General features: G+C 41.2%; 3 protein-coding genes across 6 annotated transcripts; 2 read left to right on the plus strand and 1 right to left on the minus strand.

Annotated features, from left to right (window-relative positions):
* Window positions 1-609: 609 nt before the first annotated feature.
* cul4a (cullin 4A) lies at window positions 610-8,990 on the minus strand. 3 transcript variants are annotated; one of them, XM_053865078.1, is made up of 21 exons: window positions 8,912-8,990; window positions 7,148-7,436; window positions 6,495-6,610; window positions 6,192-6,296; window positions 5,722-5,790; window positions 5,570-5,643; window positions 5,332-5,494; window positions 5,154-5,243; window positions 4,995-5,077; window positions 4,292-4,359; window positions 3,922-4,040; window positions 3,648-3,840; window positions 3,474-3,578; window positions 2,854-2,964; window positions 2,656-2,741; window positions 2,468-2,575; window positions 2,173-2,286; window positions 1,990-2,095; window positions 1,742-1,914; window positions 1,517-1,669; window positions 610-1,314 (listed from the first exon to the last, which is right to left on the minus strand). In XM_053865078.1, exons 2-21 carry the CDS (start codon window positions 7,290-7,292, stop codon window positions 1,219-1,221), a joined length of 2,277 nt encoding a protein of 758 aa, XP_053721053.1. In that variant the 5' UTR covers window positions 7,293-7,436; window positions 8,912-8,990; the 3' UTR covers window positions 610-1,218. The 3 variants fall into 3 exon arrangements, with proteins under 3 accessions (XP_053721053.1, XP_053721054.1, XP_053721056.1); XM_053865079.1 differs by lacking the exon at window positions 8,912-8,990 and adding an exon at window positions 8,705-8,887; XM_053865081.1 differs by lacking the exon at window positions 8,912-8,990 and adding an exon at window positions 8,533-8,676.
* tgfbrap1 (transforming growth factor, beta receptor associated protein 1) lies at window positions 8,208-17,315 on the plus strand. Of its 2 annotated transcripts, none has more exons than XM_053865077.1 (13): window positions 8,208-8,398; window positions 9,820-10,530; window positions 10,603-10,797; window positions 10,873-11,027; window positions 11,727-11,809; window positions 11,999-12,179; window positions 12,273-12,430; window positions 12,844-12,901; window positions 12,967-13,110; window positions 13,367-13,507; window positions 14,176-14,332; window positions 14,475-14,920; window positions 15,911-17,315. In XM_053865077.1, exons 2-13 carry the CDS (start codon window positions 9,834-9,836, stop codon window positions 16,097-16,099), a joined length of 2,604 nt encoding a protein of 867 aa, XP_053721052.1. In that variant the 5' UTR covers window positions 8,208-8,398; window positions 9,820-9,833; the 3' UTR covers window positions 16,100-17,315. The 2 variants fall into 2 exon arrangements, with proteins under 2 accessions (XP_053721052.1, XP_053721051.1); XM_053865076.1 differs by having other exon boundaries at window positions 9,815-10,530; window positions 15,911-17,314.
* A 208-nt stretch (window positions 17,316-17,523) lies between these two features.
* LOC128758812 (F-box/LRR-repeat protein 3-like) lies at window positions 17,524-24,039 on the plus strand. Its single transcript, XM_053865166.1, has 6 exons — window positions 17,524-17,800; window positions 18,804-19,008; window positions 19,386-19,550; window positions 20,091-20,213; window positions 20,722-20,893; window positions 22,930-24,039. Exons 2-6 carry the CDS (start codon window positions 18,805-18,807, stop codon window positions 23,568-23,570), a joined length of 1,305 nt encoding a protein of 434 aa, XP_053721141.1. The 5' UTR covers window positions 17,524-17,800; window position 18,804; the 3' UTR covers window positions 23,571-24,039.
* Window positions 24,040-24,822: the final 783 nt, after the last annotated feature.

A 24,822-nucleotide genomic window follows, 5' to 3' on the forward strand; every position in this document is an offset into this window, starting at 1 on the left:
CAACATGGTCAGAGAAAAGGTGGGTCTCACACCACAACTGAAATATCTTACGATGGTGCTCTTCTAGGAACAACACTCTCTTGACTGCTTTTCCAAGAACACAGAACAATTCGCAGGAATTCATTTCACACATATCCAGAGTGACACTTGAGTATCTAGAACAGAGCCACAGAGGGATAAATTGAATTTCATAAAACAGAGATGGCACTTGGTTACAGCAAGACTTCCTTAATTTTGGTGTTGAATGATGAGGCAAATTTGACTCTATAGATCTATGCTTGATTTGGAGAACGAAAGCATGTGACTGCATGCAACCACAATGTGCTCAGGAAACAGCAAGTGTTGTGGCCAGTCAGCTGACAACCTCATCTGTTCACAAGAATGTGTCGAACCCTGGAAGCACACAAGCTGCTGACGAAGATCATCTGGTATCCAACTTTTTCACCAATAAAAACATTTTTAGAAGCCTTTCATTTAATATTTAACATTTTCCCTACTGCAAATAGTTAATTTTTTTCAGTTGTACTGTTCTACCTTAGGATGCAAAGTTATCTGCACAAGAATGGGACCAACAATAGTTTAAAAATAGAATATATTTCTACACCATCCAATCATTAAATATGCATTTATTCAAGTTGGCTTTTCACTCGTACATAGAATACAATGTTATTGTCTACAAAAAACATCAGCACGTGACAAACGTTTGGTTATTTTGGTCAAAACGAGTAAGATCGACCCAAGTAGAAGCCATACTATCATCCTGCATGAAGCGTTGTTCAGATCAGTCCCTCTCCATTGCTGTGCATTCTCCCTCGAATCATTTTGCCAGCCAAACCAAACATCCACAAAATCAAATGCATTTTCATTCATTTCATGTAGCCATTTGTAAAGAGAACTCAACAAGAAGAAACAAACAGAATCTCAACACAAAGCAACTAAGGTAGAAAACCAGAGAAAACCAAACGGAAGAAAACCAATGAAACAGAAAAGTGCTCAGCTTTTTCAGTTTTGCAGCTCCAGCTTTTGACACCAGGCCAACAGTTTGTCTGGGTCTCAGTGTGATCTTGCCAAATCATCCAGGATCATGGGTGATTGTTAAAGATGGCCACCAGGACAGTCGGGTGGCTGAATGGCTCTAATGCTGGTTTGTTGGTGAAGGGTTGGCGGCGCGGTGCAGCTGTTTCGCTTGTGGTGTGGAAGCGCGACACAGGGATCCATTCAGGCAACATAGTGGTACTGGTTTGGAGTTTCCTTGTCGCGCTCCATGTAGTCTCTGTCAATGAGCGACTCGATCCGCTTCTTCAGATCCCCTGGCTGAAAATGGAAGACAAGTCAGAGAATGGCTCTCACAGCCTGTCTACAGTCCTTTAAAAAAAAAAAAAAACAATTTTGAAAGAAAAGTCAAAATATTTCTGATAAACTCTGCTTTTGTTACTGGTACAAAAAAGGCATTGCTTTTCATCTTATAAACAGGATCACAACTCGTATATAGAAAGCCATGAAAGCCATGCATCACCTTGACTGGGAATTTCAACTGGTTGTAAAGTTCGGAGACGAGAAGATTGTGGCTGAGAGTCTTTCTCATCTTCATGATCCGCACCACCGCAGCGTCAATCTGATACTGGCGGTCTTGGAAAACACGCTCAGTGGTGCTCACCTGCTCCTCTACCTGCAACAAAACAGAGGTGAAAAGAAAGCTAGAACTCAAGTCTTTCAAAGATAAATTGGCAGCAGCTCATACCGTCTCCTTCATTTGAATCTGGTTGATTTTGATGCGGAAGAGTTTATGTTTAAAGTCGTTGTTGAAGTTGAACCGATCCCCCTCCTCCACGTCTTTGCCCCTGGGGTTCTTGTTGAGGACTCGAGCCTTTCCACAGGCGAGGGACTGCAGAGTCCGGTTCAGCTCTCCCTCCGCTGTCAAAGATGAAAACACAGCCACACTTATGTAACAGACATCTCTGATGACAAGACCCGCCGTTATTGACAAACCTATGCCAGTGGCCACAAGGATCTCATCCAGACTGAACTCTTCTCCCTCGTTGAACATGAGCAGCACCAGTGTCTGGAACAGCGAAACCTGGAGTTCCTTTTTACCCTACAGGAGAAAACCATCAACAAGATCAGTTGTTTTCATAAATATTGGCCAACACATCGGCACTCTTCAGACTTCACCTCTTTGAACTCTGCTTTCAGGACAGAGTGGCCCAGTGTGGGCTGCCACTGCAGCTTCCTCCCACTGTGCTTCCCCAGGTAGAAGAGCTTGAACACCTCCTGGAGTTTCACCATCTTGACAGACATGACAAGAGGACATTGAAAAGATTTGTGAGAAAATTCATATTATTGCAGGGACAACATTAGCATTATATTAAAATAAACCCAGGAGACATGTTGATAAATGTCAAAGGTAAATGGGATATAACATGTTGTACATGCAGTGGCCTACACCAATAAATTGAGAAGCACTTACCTCAGGTGGAAGGTGTACCTCCATCGGTGTATAGGACGGCCAGTAGCCCATCGTGAGGATGTTGACAGTCAGCTCAATATTACTGGGATCACTCTGGTTCTGCATGTACTAGTAGAAAAAAAGCTTTTGTTACAAGGCAGTAAACATTGAAAACAGATTTGATTAAACTGACTGAAGAATCCATTTACCTGCTTGAACTGGATCATGATGTCTTTAGATAGTTCCATGTCTTTAAACATCCCCTCAAGTTTACTGGTAAAGGCTGCTCCACACTCTAGAGAACCAGTACAGATTCAAGCAAACTCCAGTCTGAAGTTACAGGTAGGTGGCTCCAAGTAGGAGGCCTGCATCACATTGTTTTTTTCGAGGCTGTGCAGGTGTCTCACCATGTTTAAGCTTGGACAGCATGGACTTCTCTGCATCAACAGAAGCACTTTTCCCCACCAGCAATCTTTTAGCCAGGTCCTTTTTATAAAAGGCTTCAAAAACATCTTTTCCTGGAGGTTTAAGAAAATAAAGCAAGAGGCTGTGAAGCACCGTTTAACATTGAAGGGGACTGCTGCAGTGCCTTGAGAGCTAGTGTCTGAGTGAAAAGTGATCGAATCAAGGGTGTCAAAGCATTTGAATATGTGACATCCATTGCTATAGGTGAAAACACTTCTGAATCACTGCTGTCAACAACCTTTGGCTTGTGTTTGTTTCCTCTCTTTTAAAGCTCACTTCTTCTCACTTTTAAGTGATTTTCACACGGAGTGGCAGCCTATAAAACTTTGATTGAGAACAGTGTTTGTCCAGCGTCAGATTTTATGACGCAGTAATGGAATTCAGACCAATACATGTCAAGATATGGCCTTACTAAATCAAAATGGTGTTGACGCAAACAAACACTGAATTTATCAGCCACGGATTGGGATCGAATCAGGCATGATGATTGCACGGCAGCATCGCGTGCGCAACAGCTTATCAATCAGTAAAACCTTTTTTCTAACCGTAAAATTCAACTAACCGTGGATGAAACGGAAGATAATCATGATCTTATCCAGAATTCTCTCCAGCTCTTCTTCAGTAGCCTCCTTGTTTCCAGCTCTCAACTTGGAATCTACGTATTTCGCTGGGAAACAAAGAAAAATGAATAAAACATGCACGAGTTGAGGGTGAGAACATTACAGTGTCACACTACCGATAAGTTCGGCAGGTTTATTTGGTCTTTTGTTGATGAATGCCTCAAAAGCTTCTTTCATGGCGTTAATGAAGCTCTCGTTCCGTGCAAAGCAGCTCTGAGCAACGTTGTCCATCCTATCTTTGAAGTCCAGGAGCTCCTGAACCATGTCCTTGTCTTTTTCTGGTGTACACACAATCTCTCCACCAAATGACTGAAAGTCCACAACAACACAATTAAAGATCATGTAGTTCACTGTGTGTAAACTGATGGCCATCAATGATCTTTGTCTGACCTTGATGTAGTCTCTCCAGAATTGCAGGAGAATAGGGTGACCCCCTTTGACCTTACTGAATAACTGGTATAGAAGTGTCAGCTCAGTCACACGATTCTCGTCCAGCAAAACAGTCAGGCCTGGAAACAACATGGGAATGTTGCCATGGATGTCAGACTAGAAATCTGTTTCCTTCTTGTCATAAAATATAAAGGATAAATGCACATATTAATCATGTCCCCATTAAGGTAACTAAATATTAATCAAAAACACACTACCCCCACAACATACAATGTTTACGGATCAAAACCGTCAAACAGTTAAAGACAGGTGAACTGGGTGATAGGATTCATGCTATAAATATAACAAAATACGTTTGCAGCAGACTTACCTTTCTGTAATATGGCCGTCATATGTTCTCCTAAAAGTTGTTTCTCAACACAGCTAATGAGTGGCTTCCTAAGGAAAATAAAGAATAAACTAATAGTCCAACAAATCCAACATAAAATGATTGAACATATAAATTATTTGAAGATATCGAAACAATATGCTCAGCAAATGTTGTTGCACATGCTTCCTCAGGCAAGACTTGTTAAAACTCAAACCATTGAATAAAGATGAATAATTATTTTCCAAATTTAAGTGTTTAAACACATCTTGCTAGCACATGTCTGCAGATAAAAAAAAATGTATATTTCAAGAGCAAGCATACTTGATGTGGGTCTTTAGCTGAGAATTATGATGCAAAACTATATATCTGTGTTCACATTAACCAACAATAACCTGAGTGAAACAAGTTGAATGCCAAACCATTACATTTTTTTATTTCCTGGTCGTGTTGTCTTATAGCTCAAAATGGAGTTTCATTCTAGTGAGATGACAAGATAAAATTTCATTTAACGTTTCATTTTTCAGTTTCATTTTTACAGATTATCAGGTGTTTTTATAAAACGTCAAGAGATATTTATGGACGTCGGGTAAAGATTTTAAGAAAGTTGACTTTCTGTCCTTTAATTTTCCCTTGACCACCTAAACTGTTTCCTTGATAAAGTTAAATGGTTGAATTTGAATTGAAAGAAAATGTGAAACATTACTGAGTACTCTGGTCGAGGTAGCTCACAACACGCTCATTCTCCTCATCTAGTCGACGTGCCACATGGTGGAGATACTCTGGCACCTGGTGGCGTTAACAACATATTAAAATGACAGATTTATGGCACAGTTACAATGAAAGAAAAATCAAGTCCACTCACATCTCTTTCCTGCATTAACCGTTGTCCCTCAGCAGCATACAAGCGATTTGTCTCACTCAAAAATCTCTCTTCAAACGATTCTTTGTAAACCTTCAGTGGACCAGACAAAAGTTGTACATATCAAATACACAGCAACTTGACACATTTGAAAACACACGTGATATTGCAAAACACTTACCTGTAAATCTGAAAGCATTCCCAGCAGGCTTCTTAGCAGACTGCGATCTATCGTCTCGCCATTCCTCTCAAGTTCAATCTGTTCCAAAATTCCATCCACTGTCCGCTTCTGGACCGCAGCATCGCTGACTATGTGGACACGGAACAGCTCCAATCCAGTGTCCCTGAATCAAAAATCCAATTACCCTTTCTGTAGATTGCTTCAGACTGTTTGAGGAAAAAAGGGACGGCAGCTTTACCAAATGGATGGAAGTAGTGAATTTTGCAGCACATATGTACGATCCAGGAAGAGAAAGATGCTTCGAATCATGATCTAAGCAAGGCAAATCGAAAGGCCAAACAGATGAAGAAAACCAACTCATTCAGGTATTACACATTCATGAACACTGACAGTTTGTCTGCAATGATCTTGCCAGCAACGATTCATGCGCTTCAGGAAGGAAAGGCTGTCCACAGACTCTGTGAGGCAACATTAAGAAAAACAATGCATTTGTTTCAAAAGACATTCGCGTGGCAGGTTTCACTGTTCTATAAACAAGCAGTTGAACATCATTTAAAATATGTTTGTGTGGCTTCTGCATGCATTATGAACACAATTCTTTGTAAAAGGAAGAGAACAATTTCTAATGGTAAATTACGCACTTTAACAAAATAATACAAAAGTCAATAAGAATCAAGTTATAGGGGTTGGACAAAATAATGGAAATTAGCTTTAAGGTGTTTCAATTATTTTGTCCAACCCTCGTATATTATAGCTGCATATAATCACACCGTGGTACTATGACGTGCTGCACGCTGAATGTTGCGGAACAGAACAACAGTTTCGGCTAACATGAAGTTAGTGAGATTTAAAAAAGGATATTCTCTGAACTGATGGATCTGAGCTCGGACATGATCTTCACAGACTTGTCGCAGCTGCTTATACAACGTGGGGGAGACTTTGTAGGAACACAAGTTCTCCACTGCCTAAAATGGAAAGAACAGGAACAGCAGCTTGTGATGATGAAATGCTAACACCAACAACACAATGGATGACATCAGAAACTCTATACAGCATATAGAGGACAAAAAGAAATGGGTAAACCCAAAAAAAGTAGTTAGGGTGAGTAACACGGGTTGACCTTAAAGTGGCCTCATTTATGACAAAAGTGCAAGAATACATACTTGATAGAGCTCTTCCAGATTGTACTTGATGGAGGTGCTGTTCTGAATTGCACCAACTGCATCCCTCAGTTTCAACCAGGTGTCTTCTGTGTAGTTTTCTGCTAGTTTTGGCCTATCTGCAAAAATCGAAAAAAAATATTTGTACATGATCTGTTTATATATATATATTGCCAGCCAAAAGTTTGGACACACCTTCCCATTTAACAGTTCTTTGTTTTCCTGATTTCATGACTGATCAAAAGACAAATTCTCACTGCAGGCATCGAAGCCATGAATGAACACGTGGAATTAAGTCGTAAACAAAAAAAAGTGTGAAATCACTCAAATATGTTTTATACTTTAGATTTTTCAAAATAGCCACCCTTTACTTTTGACTACTGCTTTGCGCGCACTTGGCATTTTTGTGATGAACTTCATCAGGTAGTCACCTGAGACGGTTTTCCAACAGGTGAATACATCATGAAGCTCATTAAGGCCAAGGCTTTGCAGCACTGTCAACAACGCAAATGGCAGCTACATCGTTCCAGATGTCATGCTTCATACATTTGATGTCTTCAATATAGATAGATAGATAGATAGATAGATGAACAAACTCACATCTGTCAACAAAAATCTATTGACAGTTCGCGCCACCGATGAACGCAGAGACTTACCTTTGAAATTTTTTATGACTAATTTCTTTGAGGCTCCAGCTTTTCCTGAGATCACGGTGGAAGTCCTGGCCATCCCGTTGGAGTTGTTCTCCGTCAAAGCGGAGAAACTGGCTCTCTTGTCTGGTCTAGTATCTTCAGCCATCATCGGACCACAGTTTTGGCTCAACGCTGCAGAGCTTCAAGTGTCTCGCGAAGTTACTGTGAGATCGCTCAACAGCGGACTTACTGTATGCGCTTAGCTGCTGTCGTCAACTCCGGTATCTTTGGTTTCCCAATAAAATGCCAGTGTCTGGAATACACATTCAGGGACGAAACTTGATGAACATTGTGTCACTTAACCCAGTTTCAGAAGATCGGCAAACATTCGAGCCGCTAACAGCGCTATTAGCATTGCAGCACACTTGCAAACATCGGAAGATAAAATGTCCATTCGTCTCAAGTTACTAATATATATTTTTCATTTTTTAAAATGTTCAAGTGGTCAAGTTAAATGCTGCCGCGACATAGTTAGTGTCATAGTCGAGTGTTATTTGTAGCTTTCTTCATGGCTAAACGCTAGCACAACAAAATGGCCTTTATCAAACAGTTCACTCGGTGGACAGGTGCATCCTGGGTGATATGTGTCGGTGTAGCGTTTACTGACCGTTCGGATTTCTTTGACTGGAGGCAGATTTTCTCAGTTTATGTCAGGAGTTTTAAATAATGACTAAACCAAAGCTTCAAGAGAACTTAATACTCAATTGCAAGATATTCGCTGGGAGCATATCTGCTCTATACTTTTTTTTTTTATCCCATCAAATGGTTAACACGGATTACCCGTATTGCACAATCACATAAAATGTGCAACACTGAGAATATTTAAATGAAATTAACTTTTTTTTTTTTTTAAGATAAAGCACAATCTAAACTTCCACCCGTTTCCAAGTTAAAAGCCTCCTGTACATTACGAACAAGTGTTGGATTAAACAAAACGTGTTCCCGATCAATATAATAAAATAACGTTACATTCGCGGTGTCGTTTGTGTTCGGCACGGCTTCTCTTGAACGCAGCAATGTGTCACCTGCACCCTGGGTTCAGGAGATGGGCGGTGTTAAGTGCTGGAGACCCCGGTTCGTGCGTTTGTCATGTCGCAACGACGTTGAAATGGCCTCTTTTTGTCTGTATGGATGATCGCTGTTAACTAAGTGTGGGACTCGCTTGCCTTCTGTGCTCCACTCTACCGTCCTCGTCTCTGCCTCGAGCCTGCAGCGGTACGTATGCTCGCTAACAGCTCCAGCATGACTAGCCACAGAGTTGGTGCAGAAAAGACAGGGCGGTTGTAAACTGTTATTTTGCTGGATAAAACCTTCATGTGAAGTTATAAAGACAACGCGATGGAGCTTACCCCGAGTGGTCGTTTTCTTTTCGTAATGTTGACTAAAACGCGGCATAAATTAGCTTCCTAGCAGCTACATGGTAGCTAAGTTACTGTAGACTATCAATACTAGTTCGATAAACCAGTCACAAGGTGACGTTTGAGAACCACACTATAAATGTCGCGGGAGCAGAGACTTCACCTGATGTATCTGTCTTGCTGTTTGCCGTGAAAGAAGGACTGACGAGATGTGTAGCTTTAGCATCTCACACACCCTACTGCAATACTCAGTGTTGAGTGTTTGATGAATAATAGTCACTGTCATCAAATGCACTGTTCATTAACTGTTCGATAGTCCGCCTCGTAATGTAGACTTTATGTAGCAAAGATATATGGTAACTGCCCGTACCTTAATTCATGCAGTGCCAGCCCAGCGGTTGGCACTGTATGGATTCTGAGCTGCTGGGATATTTAAACGTGGCAGAACGCGTTGAAACATAAAGCCAACTCAAGTATACTGACTATAAAGTGTCACATTAACTCATAACAGTGAGTTCCTTATAGGAACCTTGTGTTGTTTTCACACTCAAGGTGCATCTAATGGAAATGAGTATGAATATGATCAATGACTAAAAAGTGTTTTTATTGTCATTTTTTCCCCAAGCAAGTGTGTCATCTGGTAGCAAAAACACTTCTGATGTCTGACTCGGGGTAAAGGGGAATCAGATAATCTGTGTCCTGGAGTGGTTTCTCATTTTCTCATTCAGAGCTTGCTAATTTCTTTTTGAAATAAATTCAGATGTCTGTCAGTCTTAATCAGCTATAATGGACTAGTCTCCAGCAGGCTGTGGGACCATCAGGAGAGCATTTTAAGTCTTAACACCTTACAAGTGTGTGCTATTTACAACACAATAATCCAAATTGTGTGGTTGTCAACCCATACACATCATTTGCTGTCAAGGCGGCTCATCGCTAAGATAGTCAGTAACTAGTCATTGTCTTTAGTTATAAATGCTGTAGTTGGGCATGGTCTCTAGATGTGTTTGTGTGACGTCATACTTGCTCTGACACTCCTATAGCCTCTTCGATATGGTGACAATGCTTAATTCCTCTCGAATCTTAGATTCACTTTCTTTTGCCGGAGTCGGCTTGTAGTTTTTGGTTCAGACCACATAAATACTACAACACTACACTTCGTTATTTTTTGCTTTGTAGTATGTTGTTTCTGGTTCTGAAAATAACAATGTCTGTGGTGCAACATATCCCAATGCCTTTATGCCTCACCAATCTCTCCTTTTCTTCTGTTATTCAGAGTAGATGCCTTGGCGGAGATGAGCGTGAAGGCCTTTGAGCTCGTCCCCGCTGTGGAGCGAGACCTCCTCATGGGTGACAAGGCTCGTATAAACATTGAATGTATAGAATGCTGTGGAAAGCACCTATACGTGGGAACCAATGACTGCTTCATCCACCATTTCTTGCTCGATGAGATCAATTCATCAAAAGGGAAATTAAGCTACAGTGCCCAGAAGCTGCTTCATAAATACCTGGGTCTCAAGAAACCAGTCGCTGAGCTACGAGCGGCTTCTGCTTTGGAACGTCTAATAGTTCTTTGCGATGGAATTGTCTTTCTGATCGATATGGTGACCCTAGAAACTGTGCCCTCTGCAGCAGGAGGCGGGGCCAAAATTAGGGGAGTGACAGCATTTTGCGTTAATGAGAATCCGGTGAATGGGGATCCCTTTTGTGTGGAAATGTGTGTGCTTTCCTCCAAGCGTCGGACAGTGCAAATTTACATGGTGTACGAGGACAGAGTGCAACTGGTCAAAGAGGTGACCACGCCTGAGCAACCTTGTGCTGTCAGTCTGGACGGATACTTCTTATGTCTGGCACTTACGACTCAGTACATGATCCTGAACTACAACACAGGAGCATCCCAAGATCTCTTCCCTTACAACAGTGAGGAGAGGAGACCCATTGTGAAGAGGATTGGCAGGGAGGAGTTCCTCTTGGCTGCACCTGGTGGTCTTGGTAAGTCATCCATAAAACCGCCACGAGTGTCTCTATGTGTTTCACTCAGCTAAGTTGCTGCTCTCTTCCTAGGAATGTTTGCCAATGCCGAAGGAGCGTCTCAGCGCGCCCCGGTTAACTGGTCAGAGCAAGTCATTGGCGCTGCTGTGTGCTTCCCTTATGTCGTGGCGTTGGATGAGAATTTCATCACCATTCACAGCATGCTGGACCAGCAGCTAAAACAGACCCTTTCATTCAGGGATGGACACATTCTGCAGGACTTTGAAGGTTTTTTTTCTCCCCATCAGAAACAACTATGTATATTTCCTGGCTTTAATCTGCCATATGTGTTTTCTTTTTAAGGAAAGGTCGTTCTGGCCTCCACTAAAGCTGTGTATGTTCTTGTACCACTACCGCTGGAGCGACAGATCCAGGACTTACTAACCAGCCACAGAGTTGAGGAGGCGCTCGCTCTTACTGAAGGAGCACAACAGAATATTCCCAAAGACAGGTTCCAGGTAATTTGTCATTTAATATTTTATGAAAAACAAAATCTGAAAAAAATAATATGAGGTGGAAATTATCGTCTGAATGAATGAAACAAGAAGAAACTTAAAGAACAAACAGCAATTTATTATGACAACTACTCGAAAAGTTAGGAGGGAATTATTATTCAGCCAATTGGCCAGACAGCTGTACTGCACTAGCACATCTGATGGTGTTTAATAGGGATCTGTCTGTCACCACACTGCTTCATTACATCTCACTTCAAATGTACAAAGTACTATAGGGAGATTTCCTCTCTGTTTTCTGACTGCTTCCACTGAATTATGCCCCAAATTAAGTTGTCTTATGGCAGTAAAAGATTGTTTCACCATGATTCATTCCTTAGATTATGATTATTATTAGTTTTTAATACTCTGCTTTAGAGCTGGGTGATAAGGTAAAAAAAAACCATATCACAATATTCTTTTTCATATTGTTTGCTATTAATTATTTTCTATGTTTTTAACATGTTATTGACGCATCTGTTATGACAAGTATACAAAATAAAATTGTTAGATTTGTTTTTAAATTTGTATTAGACAAACTACAAAGCAAGAACATGGCGATAATCGAAATGACTAAATTATAGAATGTTGGCCAACCGTTTTTCTGAAACACGTATTTTCATGTTTGAAAACCCAGTGATGTTTTTGGTCTTTTGTCTCTTTCAGATTTTGCACAAAAGAATTCTTCAGCAAGCAGGTTTTATACAGTTTGGAAAACTCCAGTTTTTAGAAGCTAAAGAGCACTTCAGGTAAATCTTTCATGCAGTTACATTTCTCTATTATAACTGGTTTTCACTGTGTGTTGCAATGTCAATCTACCACAAAAAAATTCAGATACATCTTGGGACATAGTTTCGCTGATATCTTGAATGTGAAAACATCACCAGTTGAACTCAAGACAAGACATTCCTTTCTAATGAGGTCATTTCTTTCTGCAGGAAGGGTCAACTGGATGTGCGAGAGCTCATTTCTCTTTACCCACTGCTGCTTCCATCCTCCTCGTCATTCACACGTTGCCATCCTCCTCTTCATGAGTTTGCAGATCTGAACCATCTTGCGCAGGGAGACCAGGAAAAGGTGCTGCGATGCAAGGCCTTTCTTATAAGTTACTTAGGAGAGGTAAGGGTGTCATTAAAATGTCAATGAGTTATGCTCAAAGGATTCCAGTGCTGCATGTAAATATGGGCTTTTCCTCTTCGTATTGATGTTCAGATTCGAAGTGCAGTTGTGAATGGTTGCAGAGAGGACGTCGACACGGCGCTGTTAAAGCTATACGCAGAGCAGAATCATTGCAGCCTTCTGGAGCTTCTGTCTTCAGACAACTCCTGTCTGATGGTCGATTGTGTCCCATGGCTGGAGAAGTATCACAAGTGTGTTTGAGCATTTAACTTATTGAAGTTGGTATGAAATATAAAAATGTCTGCCCCTGCCAGAAGTGAATGTTTTCATTGTTTACTCTGCTGCAATTATAAACTTTAAACAAACTAAACCTCTATTCAGACCAGTTCCATATTTGAATTGATCTTAGAATTTTAAAAGGACTCGACCTTCCCCAAATTATTTAAATGCTTACAATCTAATCTCAAAACAAGGAAATGCGAACAGGATGTTGAACACAATCTTTATTACTCTGGAAAAATATAATGTAAAGCTTATTTTTAATTTTAATTTTTAAAATTTTTACAAAGCAGACTGCTTTAATGACTTTGCATTGAATATTAAAGAAATAAAATTATCTTAATGTATCTCTTAATGTTGTTGTTTCCCCCCCTCCCCACGACAGGTATTTTGCTCTTGGGTTACTCTACCATTATAACGGTCACGACTCGACTGCTCTTCAGGTAACCTGTCATGAATGTGTTGGCTGTTTTTTCTTGAGCTCACCATTTGCTTTGTTCCTCTGCAGATGTGGATTCGTGTTGCAGATGGGGATCTGCAGGATCCTACCAGATCAGATCTATATGAGTACATAGTGGACTTCCTCTGCTCCTGCACAAATCTGGATCTAGTGTGGCAGTATGCTGACTGGGCTTTACAGAAAGATCCCACTGTATGTCTCTGACTGTTTCTTTCTTTAATTTCATTAAATCATATTTTTGTCAAACTATTTAATTGTAATACTTGTAGTTACACAACTATTAATATCAATGATAAGCTAAGCTATTATGTATTAGACAAGTTACATTGCTGTGTTGACATGTCATATCACTATTGAAAACATCTCTACTGTTAATGATGTTGATAAAAATAAAATGTTACTTGAATGAAATGTCAATCAAACATGCTTGAATTTTCTGTGTTCACAGAGAGCAGTTCACATCTTTACCAAGAGGCCAGATAAAAACAGACAAACTGTCAACCCCGATGATGTCATTAGTTACCTGGAGAGACACAATGAAGCGCTTCTTCTCTATTTGGAACACCTGGTGCTGAATAGACGGGTACAGGTAAGCAATTGGAAAAACAGGACTTTTTGACTGCCCTAGTGATGGGGGATGACTTATCATACCCGATTGCGACCATAGTTTTTTCCCTGATGACAGTTTGTACATTTCAAGTGAGATACAATGCAGCGTGGTGACAGACAGATTCCTCTTAAACACCATCAGATGTTCCAGTCCCTCCTAACTTTTCAGACTAGTTGTCATAAATAAAGATTTGCCTTTGGTTCTCCAAGTCTCTTATTTTTTTTATTCATCCAGATGACGACTCGATCAGTGTTGGTTTGGTTAGATAAAGTATTTTCTGGCATTGATTATTTCAACACGTGCTGTGGTGAAAATAGTTGGGGATTGGATATGCCATGGACACCAGCTCCAGTGTTGGAGGTGTCTCTTTCTGCTGCGTACCCCAATAGGGTTCACTGATCGTTTGTATCCAAAGTGACATGGACTCCAGCATGAAAGCGAGTAAGGACACAGGAAATTAAGTGTTTCCTGTCCGCGATTAGTAAAAACGTCACTGCCATCTGGCGATACCTAAATTTTGTAGAGGATCGTACATTTTCTTCCAGGGGTTGGCAAAGACTGACCTCCCGGACCTCAGCACGCTGAGATTTTCACTGCTTCATGTATGGCTTCAGAGGCGATTTTCATTCTGTTGTTTCCAAATGCAGGAGGAGAGGTTCCACACACAGCTTGCCACATTGTATCTGGAGAGAGTCATGTCTTTGCTAACAGTGTCTTCATCCAGCGATGAGCTCCGTAGAGCCAGAGAGAAGCTGCAGGCCCTGTTGAGAGAATCAGACCTTTACAGTGTACACTTCCTTTTAGGTAAGTATGTTTGAAGCCGCAACTTTGACTGTGACTCCCAAAGCTGATTCACAGATGGAATGAGTAGCTTTTTGGCGACTCAGTTGTCTAAAGTGACTGTTTACTAGTTCAATAGTTTTGACTCATATTTTATTTCCATTAGGTGAAATGGAGAACTGTCAGGAGCTGTTGTTGGAGCGTGCAACACTACATGGCAAACTGGAGGAAAATGAAAAAGCGCTCCACATATTGGTGCACAAACTTAAAGACTTCAAGTCAGCTGAGGCCTTTTGCCTGTGGGCCTCTGCTTGCCGGGATTCTGGTTACCGCCAGCAGCTTTTCCACCTTCTCTTGAAGGTTTATCTAGACTCCAGTGGAGTAGCAGCAGGAAATGGGGAGTTTGAAGTGGCAGCTGTGGATCTTCTCAATCAACACGGAGAGGTGTTTGATGCGGTGCAAGTGCTGAGGATGTTACCGGACGGCTGGTCCCTGCAGTTGCTGCGTCCTTTCCTGGGCAGAGCCATCAGAGCCAGCATGCATGCCTACCACACGTCTGAGATTGCTGTCGGACTCGCCCACTCGGAAAATGCTCAGTTGCTGCATGACCGGGTAAGCAACACATCACTTCCACAAAAGAGTGAATTATCAGTTAAAAAAATCTATTCATGAATTTGGTTTGCAAGGTTTCTTTTCCATGCACCATAATTTCCGGACTATAGAAAGCCCTGGAATATTAACCACACCCAATGAATTTAAGAAGGAAAACAGATCTTGTTCATACTTAACCTCCGCTGGTCTATAAGCCGAGGGTACAGTGGTGCTGTCTGTGCTGTAGAACAGTCAGTGGTGCTGACTGGCGCTGACCAAAAATGCATGAGGATCACTTCTACATTGGTTTTGAAAACGAGATCCAGCATCGAGACTGACTCATGAAACTAACTCAGCAATGCTCTGAACTTGAATCATGGACTCATCACATCTTTTATTTACATTGAAGCGCTTAAAGTGCGCCGTTTTTGCAAGCGTGTTCGACAGCACAGCCGATTTTTAGCGCTTATAGGTAAATAAAACGCCTTTGTTTTTCGCTACATAATAGCCAGGGTTTCAAGTTCTTATAAAATTGAAATTCTTATACAAATATTTTCAAGACATTAAAAGAGCTTTAGTTTAAATAACATTATATTAAAACTTGTGATATTGTCAAACTGATGGAAAATAAACAATATTTTGCTGTTTAAATGTATGTATGGGTCCATCATTTGATTCAGTCATATACCAGATTCATTCAAATTGTAAAATGTGGCTTTTGTGGCAAATATTCTTATACCATTAAACTGTGATTAATTAAGATTTATTAATCACAAATTATCTAATTAACTAGATCATTTTTTTTCGTAAGGCTATAACTGAATTGCCCTTTTCCCACATTGAGCTCTGTCGTCGGTTTTCAAAGCAAAGTTGCCCATGAAGGAGATTCACTGCTCAAACTTTAGCCGTAACTCATTATTGTATATGGGCTTTTAGCTGCTCTCCACAATTGTGTGCAACATGAACAACACTAAGTAGCATTTCTTACCTTGTGTTTTCTTTTTTTCCCAGTTAAAAGTACGTAGGAAACCGATCTTTGTGTCTGAGAAGAAAGGATGTCACCTTTGTCACAACACCTTCAGCGAACCAGACGTGGTGATTCTGCCTGGTGGGGTTCCAGTTCACGCACATTGTGTCGCCCAGAAAATTAGAGACTCCCCCACAAAGAGACAGTTAGCTAATAACAGTAATCACACATGAGACAGGACATCGTCCGCAGGGTGTTTGAGAACAAGATGTACTGTGCAGAGAAGACACGGACGCAACCGCTCTGCAGGGGATATCAGGACCAACACTACTGGAGGGTGAGAAGGGTATTTATTAACCTGCTGCAACAATGAACTGAAGCTGCCTTTTTAATCGAGCAAACGCATCCCCGGTTCTTATCTCTGTGACAGTACTGCATCTGTCCTTGTCTTTACTTGCAGTTTTTTAACACTAAAGGAAGGTGGTGGAAAAGAGCGGTGGGTTAAATTCACAGTGTCTGATGCATGAAAAATATTTCTGGTCTTACAAGTTATTGATCAACTGGTGATCAACCAAACTCGTGGCAATGATGATTGATCATGTGTGACATGGAGTTACTGACATTTTATCCACGTTAATGTTTGATGTTGCATTGACAATGTGATCAAGTTTGCTTTGTCTGAGGGCAACAACAGAATAAAAGGGTCAAAGAAACACCGCAGTTTCTTCTGTCAGAGTCGGCCAATGTTTAAATCAAATTTTAATCAGCGTTTTTATCACCCAATTCGTCATCTTGAGTTGATATGGTGCGGAATTTGACCTCAAGATGGCAGTATCGTCCTAGTTGATGCTGAACGAGAGACTACTTGTTAAGCCTTTTTAAAATTTAAATTGTGTTCAATTGAACCATTCGTGTTTCTGGTCTAATATTTGAGTCATGTTAAACTGCACAACTGCGTTTGTTTTGCATATTTTACCGCTCAGCCTCAAAACTAATTTAAAGCAGGTGCTACAATGTACTTTTTTGTCCTTTACTGAATAACAATGTTAATTGTGGATGTTAAAAACCCAATTTCTGTATTTCTAATTCAAACGGATTTTTTCTTTTAAACCTCAGTTTAACAGTCAAAGGGAGATCTTGCAACAAGTGTTCTTCTACCTGTGTGACCAATTGGCTGTCTGCTCTTTTGTGTTTTTAATTTGTATTTATGAGCTACTTTGTGACTTCAACAGCTGACCATGAACCTTTTGTGAAACTGGGCGGTTTCCTGAAAAAGGCAGTGGACTTCAATCATAACAGAATAATTTATATATATATATATATATATATATATATATATATATATATATATATATATATAATCTCAACATGAAATAAACACCTCAGCCATTTTATATCCTGCTTAATAAATCAATGTGAATGAGGGGAAACACTGTTCATCTGTCCTACTTTAATAACTTTAATAAACACTGCAACTACATAAAGGTCTGCTGTATTCATCTCTATGGTCGCTCCTGGCAACAGACGAGCCGTTTGTAACTTAACTGTCAGAACATTCTGAAATCAAGAGTCTACTTCGACTTCTAAATCCAGCAGCAACATGGCTCCCTCTGCCGATGTTTCCCTGTAACCGCAGGCGGCTCAGCCCACTGACTTGGACCAACACGGCACACGCAAACGCCATCTTTAGCTGCAACTACTGAAGCTCACTTGGCTAACTAGGTCAGAGGCTTTGCAGCGAGAACAACTCGGAAAACCACGACCTACGCGCTTCTCGACGACAGTCCACATCCTCACAACTTATTGCGGCGCCTTATGGTCCAATGTATTTGATCGGTCGATCCGCTCGAAGACATTTCTGTTGTGTCGGTCCTGGTTGAGCTTGGCTGATAGCATTTACAAAGAAATTGTCGACAGAGACAGCAAAAAAACAGGTAAGAAACCGAATACCGAGTGTCTTTCAAACATCTAAACTCCGCATTTTGACCGACGTGTCACGAATGGTAACTTTACGGAACCACGCCAGTTAGCAACGCTAGGCTGTTAGCTTGGCAACTATTGGATTTGCGCTGTGTTTTGTTGTGAACATGCGAGAACCGATCACAGTTTTAAGTGGGATTTGCCCGATTGTTTTGCCATTCTGACTTGAACTTTCTGTTCATCCCTGAAATTCAAGTGTTTGTTTTGACTGAAGGGGGCGTGTCCTCTCGGGATTCCAGCCGCACCGGGGTGAAATAGTTGTCTGTAAAGCTGAAATGTTTAACCTTAGTTTTCACTTAAGAACCCGTATGCAACTATCCAGAAAGATTAGTTCCAGCTAAGTCAGTGAGACGGACACATTTTCTATCTTGTCCTGCGCCATGGTGTCCTCCGTGAAGAGCCGTGCCTTCCGGATTATGTCCATCACAGCAGAGTTACTAAGAGAGCACAATGTGTGGAGTTAGTCATTTGTCCCATCGTCCAAGTGATTCCAGCACACACACAATAGCATGTGGCCATTAGAAACGGTGACGTTCTGACACTTCCAACTCGGATATTTCCAAAAACTGCATGTAATAGTAATGCATCCACATATGCAGCAAGAGCACTTGGTGCCAAAAAGATCAACAGGTGAAAGCAATTTGATGCAGCTCATACGAGACATGTTGAGCCTTGTTGAAGAATTCATTTACATCCTGGTTGCTGACTAAACATTAAGAGAAAATTCACGACAGGTTTGACTGGTGAATTTCGGCTGCTTGAGTCTAACGTCCAGTCAAAAGCAGAAAGCCGGTAAAGAGTTGTGTTGTGTGGGATCCCAAAAAGAGCTACAGAAACTGTCTTCATGGCTAAAACCCATACACGAGGAAAGTCAATGGCTCAATCTCTGTTCCAATCTTCTCTTTGTTGCCATTATATTTAACCATTTGGACTTTATTATCTGCTCTTTGGACTCAGGATGAAGCGCGGTCTCAGAGGGAGCAAGCAGGAGGATGGAGGTGGCACAAGCGCCGGGTCCCAGGGGACTCTTAAACGGTCGCGCAAACAGAGGAGGGAGAAAGACTGGGCGGGCGAGAGTGTCCACTGGGAGTGTCTGCCACAGGAGATACTGCTCCACATCTTTCAGTATCTGCCACTGCTTGATCGAGCCTTCGCCTCTCAGGTAACTGAGTTATAATGAGGCGCCAGTTCCTTCTCTCAGTGGAACTTGCCTCACAGGAAGATACAGGAACAAATTAGCTAGCTTAACTACTTTACTAGAATGATTTTTTTCTGTCTTTGCACTATTTAATACTGATATGTTTCATTGTGGTTCACTCCTCTGCTTGATTTTGTATTTACAACTTTAGCTATTTAAATGTCAGGTTTACTAAAGCAAGACTCTACGGTCTTGCAATTTAAAGTTTATTTTCTTGAACGTGTTATTTGTCCTCTTGTAAGCTATAATGCAATTGCAGGAAATGTTTTTCCACAGTTCTTTAGAAATACTCTTCTAATGTCTGTACTAAGCTTCAGTTCACTCAGTGGCTTTCTTCACAGGTGTGTCGGGGATGGAATGAAGCCTTTCACATGCCAGAACTTTGGCGCTGCTTTGAGTTTGAGTTGAACCAACCTGCCAGCTCCTACCTGAAGGCCACCCACCCAGACCTCATCAAGCAAATTATTAAGCGACATGCAGACCATCTTCAGTATGTCAGCTTCAAGGTGTGTTAAGGTGTTTTTGTTTTTTTAAAATCAAATATACTTGGTTAGTTCCCGTGTTACGTTACGTGTAACCTGTGGGAGCACCTCACCTGTGTTTGTGCTGGTAGTTTAAGTGCGACATTTTACTTTGCAAATAGTAGGAAAATAATCACACACCTGCCATACAGAACTTCGACCAAACGCAGTGTCTCTTTTCATAGAGACAGCTCCTCTAGTAGCTTGCCTCATGAGTTGAAAATGTGCAGTTATTGGATTTGCAAGTTTCTGGGATATAAGTATAAACTGTGAGTTTATGCAAATTGTGTCATTTCATATCAGGTTTTATAAAATATGGGCTTATTGCTAAACAAACAGTTTGTCATCTTACTCTGTCCTTCATACTTCAACATATTTATTGTTTTATTTTTAAGATTATCTCCTGGCATTTTGGTTTTTCAGTTTTTGAATGTCATTTGTTCAGTATTGCGATTTGTAGTCTTCTACTTCTAAATGCTTTAGATATTCATGTGGTATCCTAAATTGTCCCCTTTAATTTTCTAGGTGGACAGCAGCAGAGAGTCAGCAGAAGCTGCTTGTGACATACTCTCTCAGCTGGTGAACTGCTCATTGAAAACACTTGGACTCATCTCGACAGCCCGTCCCAGCTTCATGGAACTACCGAAGGTAGTATAGAAGTATCATAGCTTATGGACAAAAGTCATTACGCAGTCAACTCCTAGTTTATCAGACATACTAGTGTGTATATATATATATATATATATATATATATAGACACACACAGTATATGGGCATGGGTTGATGTCACTTATGGACCCATTTTAAAATTGGTATTTTTTAAATCATCTTTAGGTTTATTGGATGCATGGAAATCTAATTGAAGGAGTATTGTAATATTTGTAAACGTTGAGTGGCAACAAAGGATTCCAAAAAGCAATTTTCTGATATCTGCCATATTAAACGTAAAATTCCAATTTGTCTTGGAAAATTAATTCATTTTTATCTACGTGATTAGCGTAGGATTTTGTGGAGCAATTAGGAGTAACTGGTCTGAAAGAATAATCTTATGTCAGATGAAGGACACTTGACTTTGAAAGCAAGCACGGAAGGAAATCACTGATAAATATGTTTCCCCCAAGTTAATTGCGTTCCATTCTTTGGCTCTGTTCGACAGTCTCACTTCATCTCAGCGCTCACGGTGGTCTTTGTCAACTCCAAATCGCTTTCCTCTCTGAAGATTGACGACACTCCAGTGGACGACCCCTCCCTCAAAGTCCTGGTGGCCAATAACAGTGACACACTGAAACTGCTGAAAATGAGCAGCTGTCCTCACGTCTCTCCTGCAGGTACTGACCGTACAGTACACAAACTCTTACCTAGTTTCTTGGTGGAGATTAGGATGATTAATCATGCTGTCATAACAAACCACAGACGGAGGGCCAGAGACCCAATATATAAGCTCCTGCTGCCTTGCGTAAATCTCAGTAACACCTTGCTTCTCCAAACAGGATGAAGTCGAGCAGTTCATGCAAGATGCTTAAATATTTAATGCATGTGCAGCAATATCATCAAGCTGTGTCATTTAACAATCTTAAATTTCAGGACGTCTCTAACGCTTGCAAACAATCTTAAAAACTAGGGATGCTCCGATTAGGATTTTTGCTGCCGATCACCGATACCGATCTCATGGATTGACATTGAATTTGTTATCAAAATGATGAGACCTTCTGTGTACATGATGTGAAAACATGAAAAATTAAATCATTTTAATTCAGACACGTTTTTATATAACTCTTCAAGGAGAAAAACAATTGAATAACCTTGCAGAATGCAGCAACTATTCTGTCAATAGGACAACTGAAAAAAAAACGTGAAATATTTGCATTCTGGCCGCTTGTAGCGGGACTCCGAGACAGATTTCTGCATTTCTGAAAGTTTCCACTCAGCACGTTTGTAAAAGTTCCAGATTCAGGTGGCTAACAAACGCTGCACCTGTCTCCAAAACAGCGACAGATCCGGTCGTTTCTGTCTCTGCCTAAATGACACCTGAGAAAGGCTGGTCATCTAGTTTGGTGAAATTAATTTTGCTTAGCGTTCCAAATGTCACGCTCGGACCGGCGGGTGTTGCTAAGTGTTATTTGCGCCAACAGCCTTCTTCTGAGGAAACAGCGGTCTCACTTACATGAGCCTGGAAAACTCTCCGTCAAGTGCTGGTGCTTTTAATGGTGAATTAAGTTTGAAGGCGCTTCCCTGCACAACATTTTCCCGTGCATGGGCTGCAGGATGCAAACTTTACATGACAGATTGAAAGAACCTCTGCATCAAACTGCTGCTGAGTGAGCAGCCAGTAGTTAGGAGCAGACGCATCACAACCCGCAGTCATCCATCAGAGCGCCGGCTGTCACACGTGATCGGTTGTTGTGATCGGAAATGACTGGTAGTGATCGGCATTCACCGATCACGCTGAAATCGGCTGATCATAATTGGTGATATTGACTTACTAACTAAAATGTCCCCATTGTGGGAATTGTGGGTACGATATAAATAAACTTGACCTTTTTGGGGGGAGTTTTTATATTCCTCCTGTGCTTCCTCAAGGCGCTCTGGTTTCCTCCCACACTCCAAAAACATAGACAACGGGTGACCCTCAGATGCCTGGATGCAAAAGTAGTTGACTAGAAAATAGTCGAGATTACCTGTGTAACTATGAAGTAAATGGGAGACGAATAGAAGAATGTATTAAATAACAAGCAAATGAAGGCAAATCATATTTTTCCTAAAATCATTTTCACTGGGCCTTAATTATGTGTTACTGTGACTCATCTGGAGGATTCTGCTCAAGTTGCGACCCCATGATTTTTGCAGATGAGTGAAGGTGCCTGGTGATTGTTGTGAATCATTACTTCTTTTTATCCCAAATATTTTCACTTCTATCATTTGAGACTATTGGATGTGTTTTTTCTGGAACCAGTTTCATAATGTGACAGAGAAACCAAACATGATATCAGTTCCTTAAGTACTTTCTGCTTCTAAAGATGATTGTTGAAATGGGATTTGTTATGGACTCCGCCAACGCTGCCTTGAGACCTCCCTCCCCTGAAAGGCATTTAATTATCACTCTTTAGTTCCTGGTACATGTCAGGTATCACATATCTTGTCTTGTGTCAGGACGGGGGAAATCATCAAATGTTCACAAGCTCTCCTGAGAAACTCAAATTCAATCCTTTTGCCTTGTAGGAAACCATTGCTTTCAAGTTCTAACATTTATTTCCTGTCGATCAATGCTGCTAGTTCTCTTAGTAAGCCATCGTTCTGTGTAGTCCCTTTGAATTTGTTGCATAGTTGTCATTTCTGATACTCACAAATTCACCCGCCCCTGCAGGTATACTGTGTGTGGCCGATCAATGCCATGGTCTGAGGGAGCTGGCACTCAACTACCATTTACTGAGTGATGAGCTCCTCATAGCCCTCTCTTCTGAAAAGCATGTCCACCTGGAGCATCTTCGCATTGATGTGGTCAGTGAGAATCCCGGCCAGCATTTCCATACCATCAAGAAGAGCAGCTGGGATGCGATGGTGCGTCACTCCCCCAAATTTAATCTGGTCATGTATTTCTTCCTCTACGAGGATGAGTTTGATCCCTTCTTCCGCGACGAAATCCCAGTCACGCATCTTTACTTCGGCCGCTCGGTCAGCAAAGACGTGCTCGGCAGAGTGGGCCTCACCTGCCCGCGTCTTGTGGAGCTGGTGGTTTGCGCCAACGGGTTGCGGCCGCTGGATGAAGAGCTCATCCGCATGGCTCAGCACTGCACTCAGCTGTCAGCAGTCGGCCTGGGCGAGTGCGAGGTGTCATGCAGCGCCTTTGTGGAGTTTGTCAAGATGTGTGGAGAGAGACTTACACAGTTATCCATCATGGAGGAAGTGCTGGTTCCAGATCATCGCTATGGGCTGGACGACATCCACTGGGAAGTGTCAAAACACTTGGGCCGTGTCTGGTTCCCTGACATGATGCCAACATGGTAGACCTCAGGAAGAGATGTGAGTTGAATATAAAGAAGTCGTTTTTTGTTTTTTTTTCTGATTCACCATCTGTTTCCGCCTTCCCTGTATAATTCCCTTTATAATGAATTTTATTCAGTACATACCATCTCTGTCCCGAGACGCACAGCCTAAACTGTAGATATTGTTAGATATTAATAATTAAAGCTGGCAGTTTATTGTACATGGTTTTCTATATTTATATGTATAAATATGAATTCTTACAAGGCATCAGTATGGTTTCCCCACATTATTGAGTAATTGCAAATATAATCTGGTGTTTGTGGAGAGTCAGTGGGTGAATGCCTTGTGGTGGCAATTATGTCTTGAAATGGATGGTGATGCTTTTTCTTGTACATGTTCTCTATGTATTGTGTAATGTCTGAAATGTCATTTTGATTTATTACTTAATGTAAAAAAATGTCCTGTAGCCAATAAAAAGTCCCAGACCTTTTCTTATTTCAGAGTTGTTACCTTGTTTAACTTAGCTTTATGAAAGTTTTTTTTTTCATTAAAATGGTGGGGATTAGATTGAAGGTGATCCCTGGTGTGAACTGGACCTTACACATTTGAAGCTCAGTCTTGATAAGATGGATAAGGATGGCTAATGGGAGGTAATACAGGGAGCAAAGGAGTGTCTGAGGCTTTTTACAGGTTGATGCTGGATTAGTTTAGGGGTATTTGCAATAGTTCTGGCTGGACCACAAGCTGAAGAGTGCTACTCCTCCTGCCATTAAAACCATGTTGCTGCAACACAGTCACCACTGAGGTTAGTCATGCAGTGCCCCGCCCTGTTTCTAGTCTGGGTGACCATTGAGTTTAAGAGAGTAAGTTCTAAGTAAGGACAGCCCAATTCTGGAAGGAACAGAAACTCTGTTGTGTTTTGTTTGAGAGTCTGAGATTTGTTCTGCTACATCGGCTCACATTAGAAAATCAGTTGTGTTTCACCGGCGATAATCATTTGTCTGAAACTGACGAATATTATATTCACTTTCCAGTCCTTTATCTGTCATGGTCCGTTCACCGCCGCTTCTTTCTTGAACCAATTTTGACAGCCATTAGCCTCATAATGTTGAGAGTATCCAAAATACCGGCACTTACCGAGATTTTCTGACCCAGTCCTCTAGTCGTTTTAATTTCGACCCCGGTTACGGGTCCTCATCCTTGTCCAGTGTGGCCTCAATTTCAGAAAACGTTTCATGGCTGACTGTGAGAGAAAGCAGGAACATTTCCCAGA

This window comes from Synchiropus splendidus, chromosome 5 (assembly GCF_027744825.2).
Source record: "Synchiropus splendidus isolate RoL2022-P1 chromosome 5, RoL_Sspl_1.0, whole genome shotgun sequence".
NCBI lineage: Eukaryota > Metazoa > Chordata > Actinopteri > Syngnathiformes > Callionymidae > Synchiropus > Synchiropus splendidus.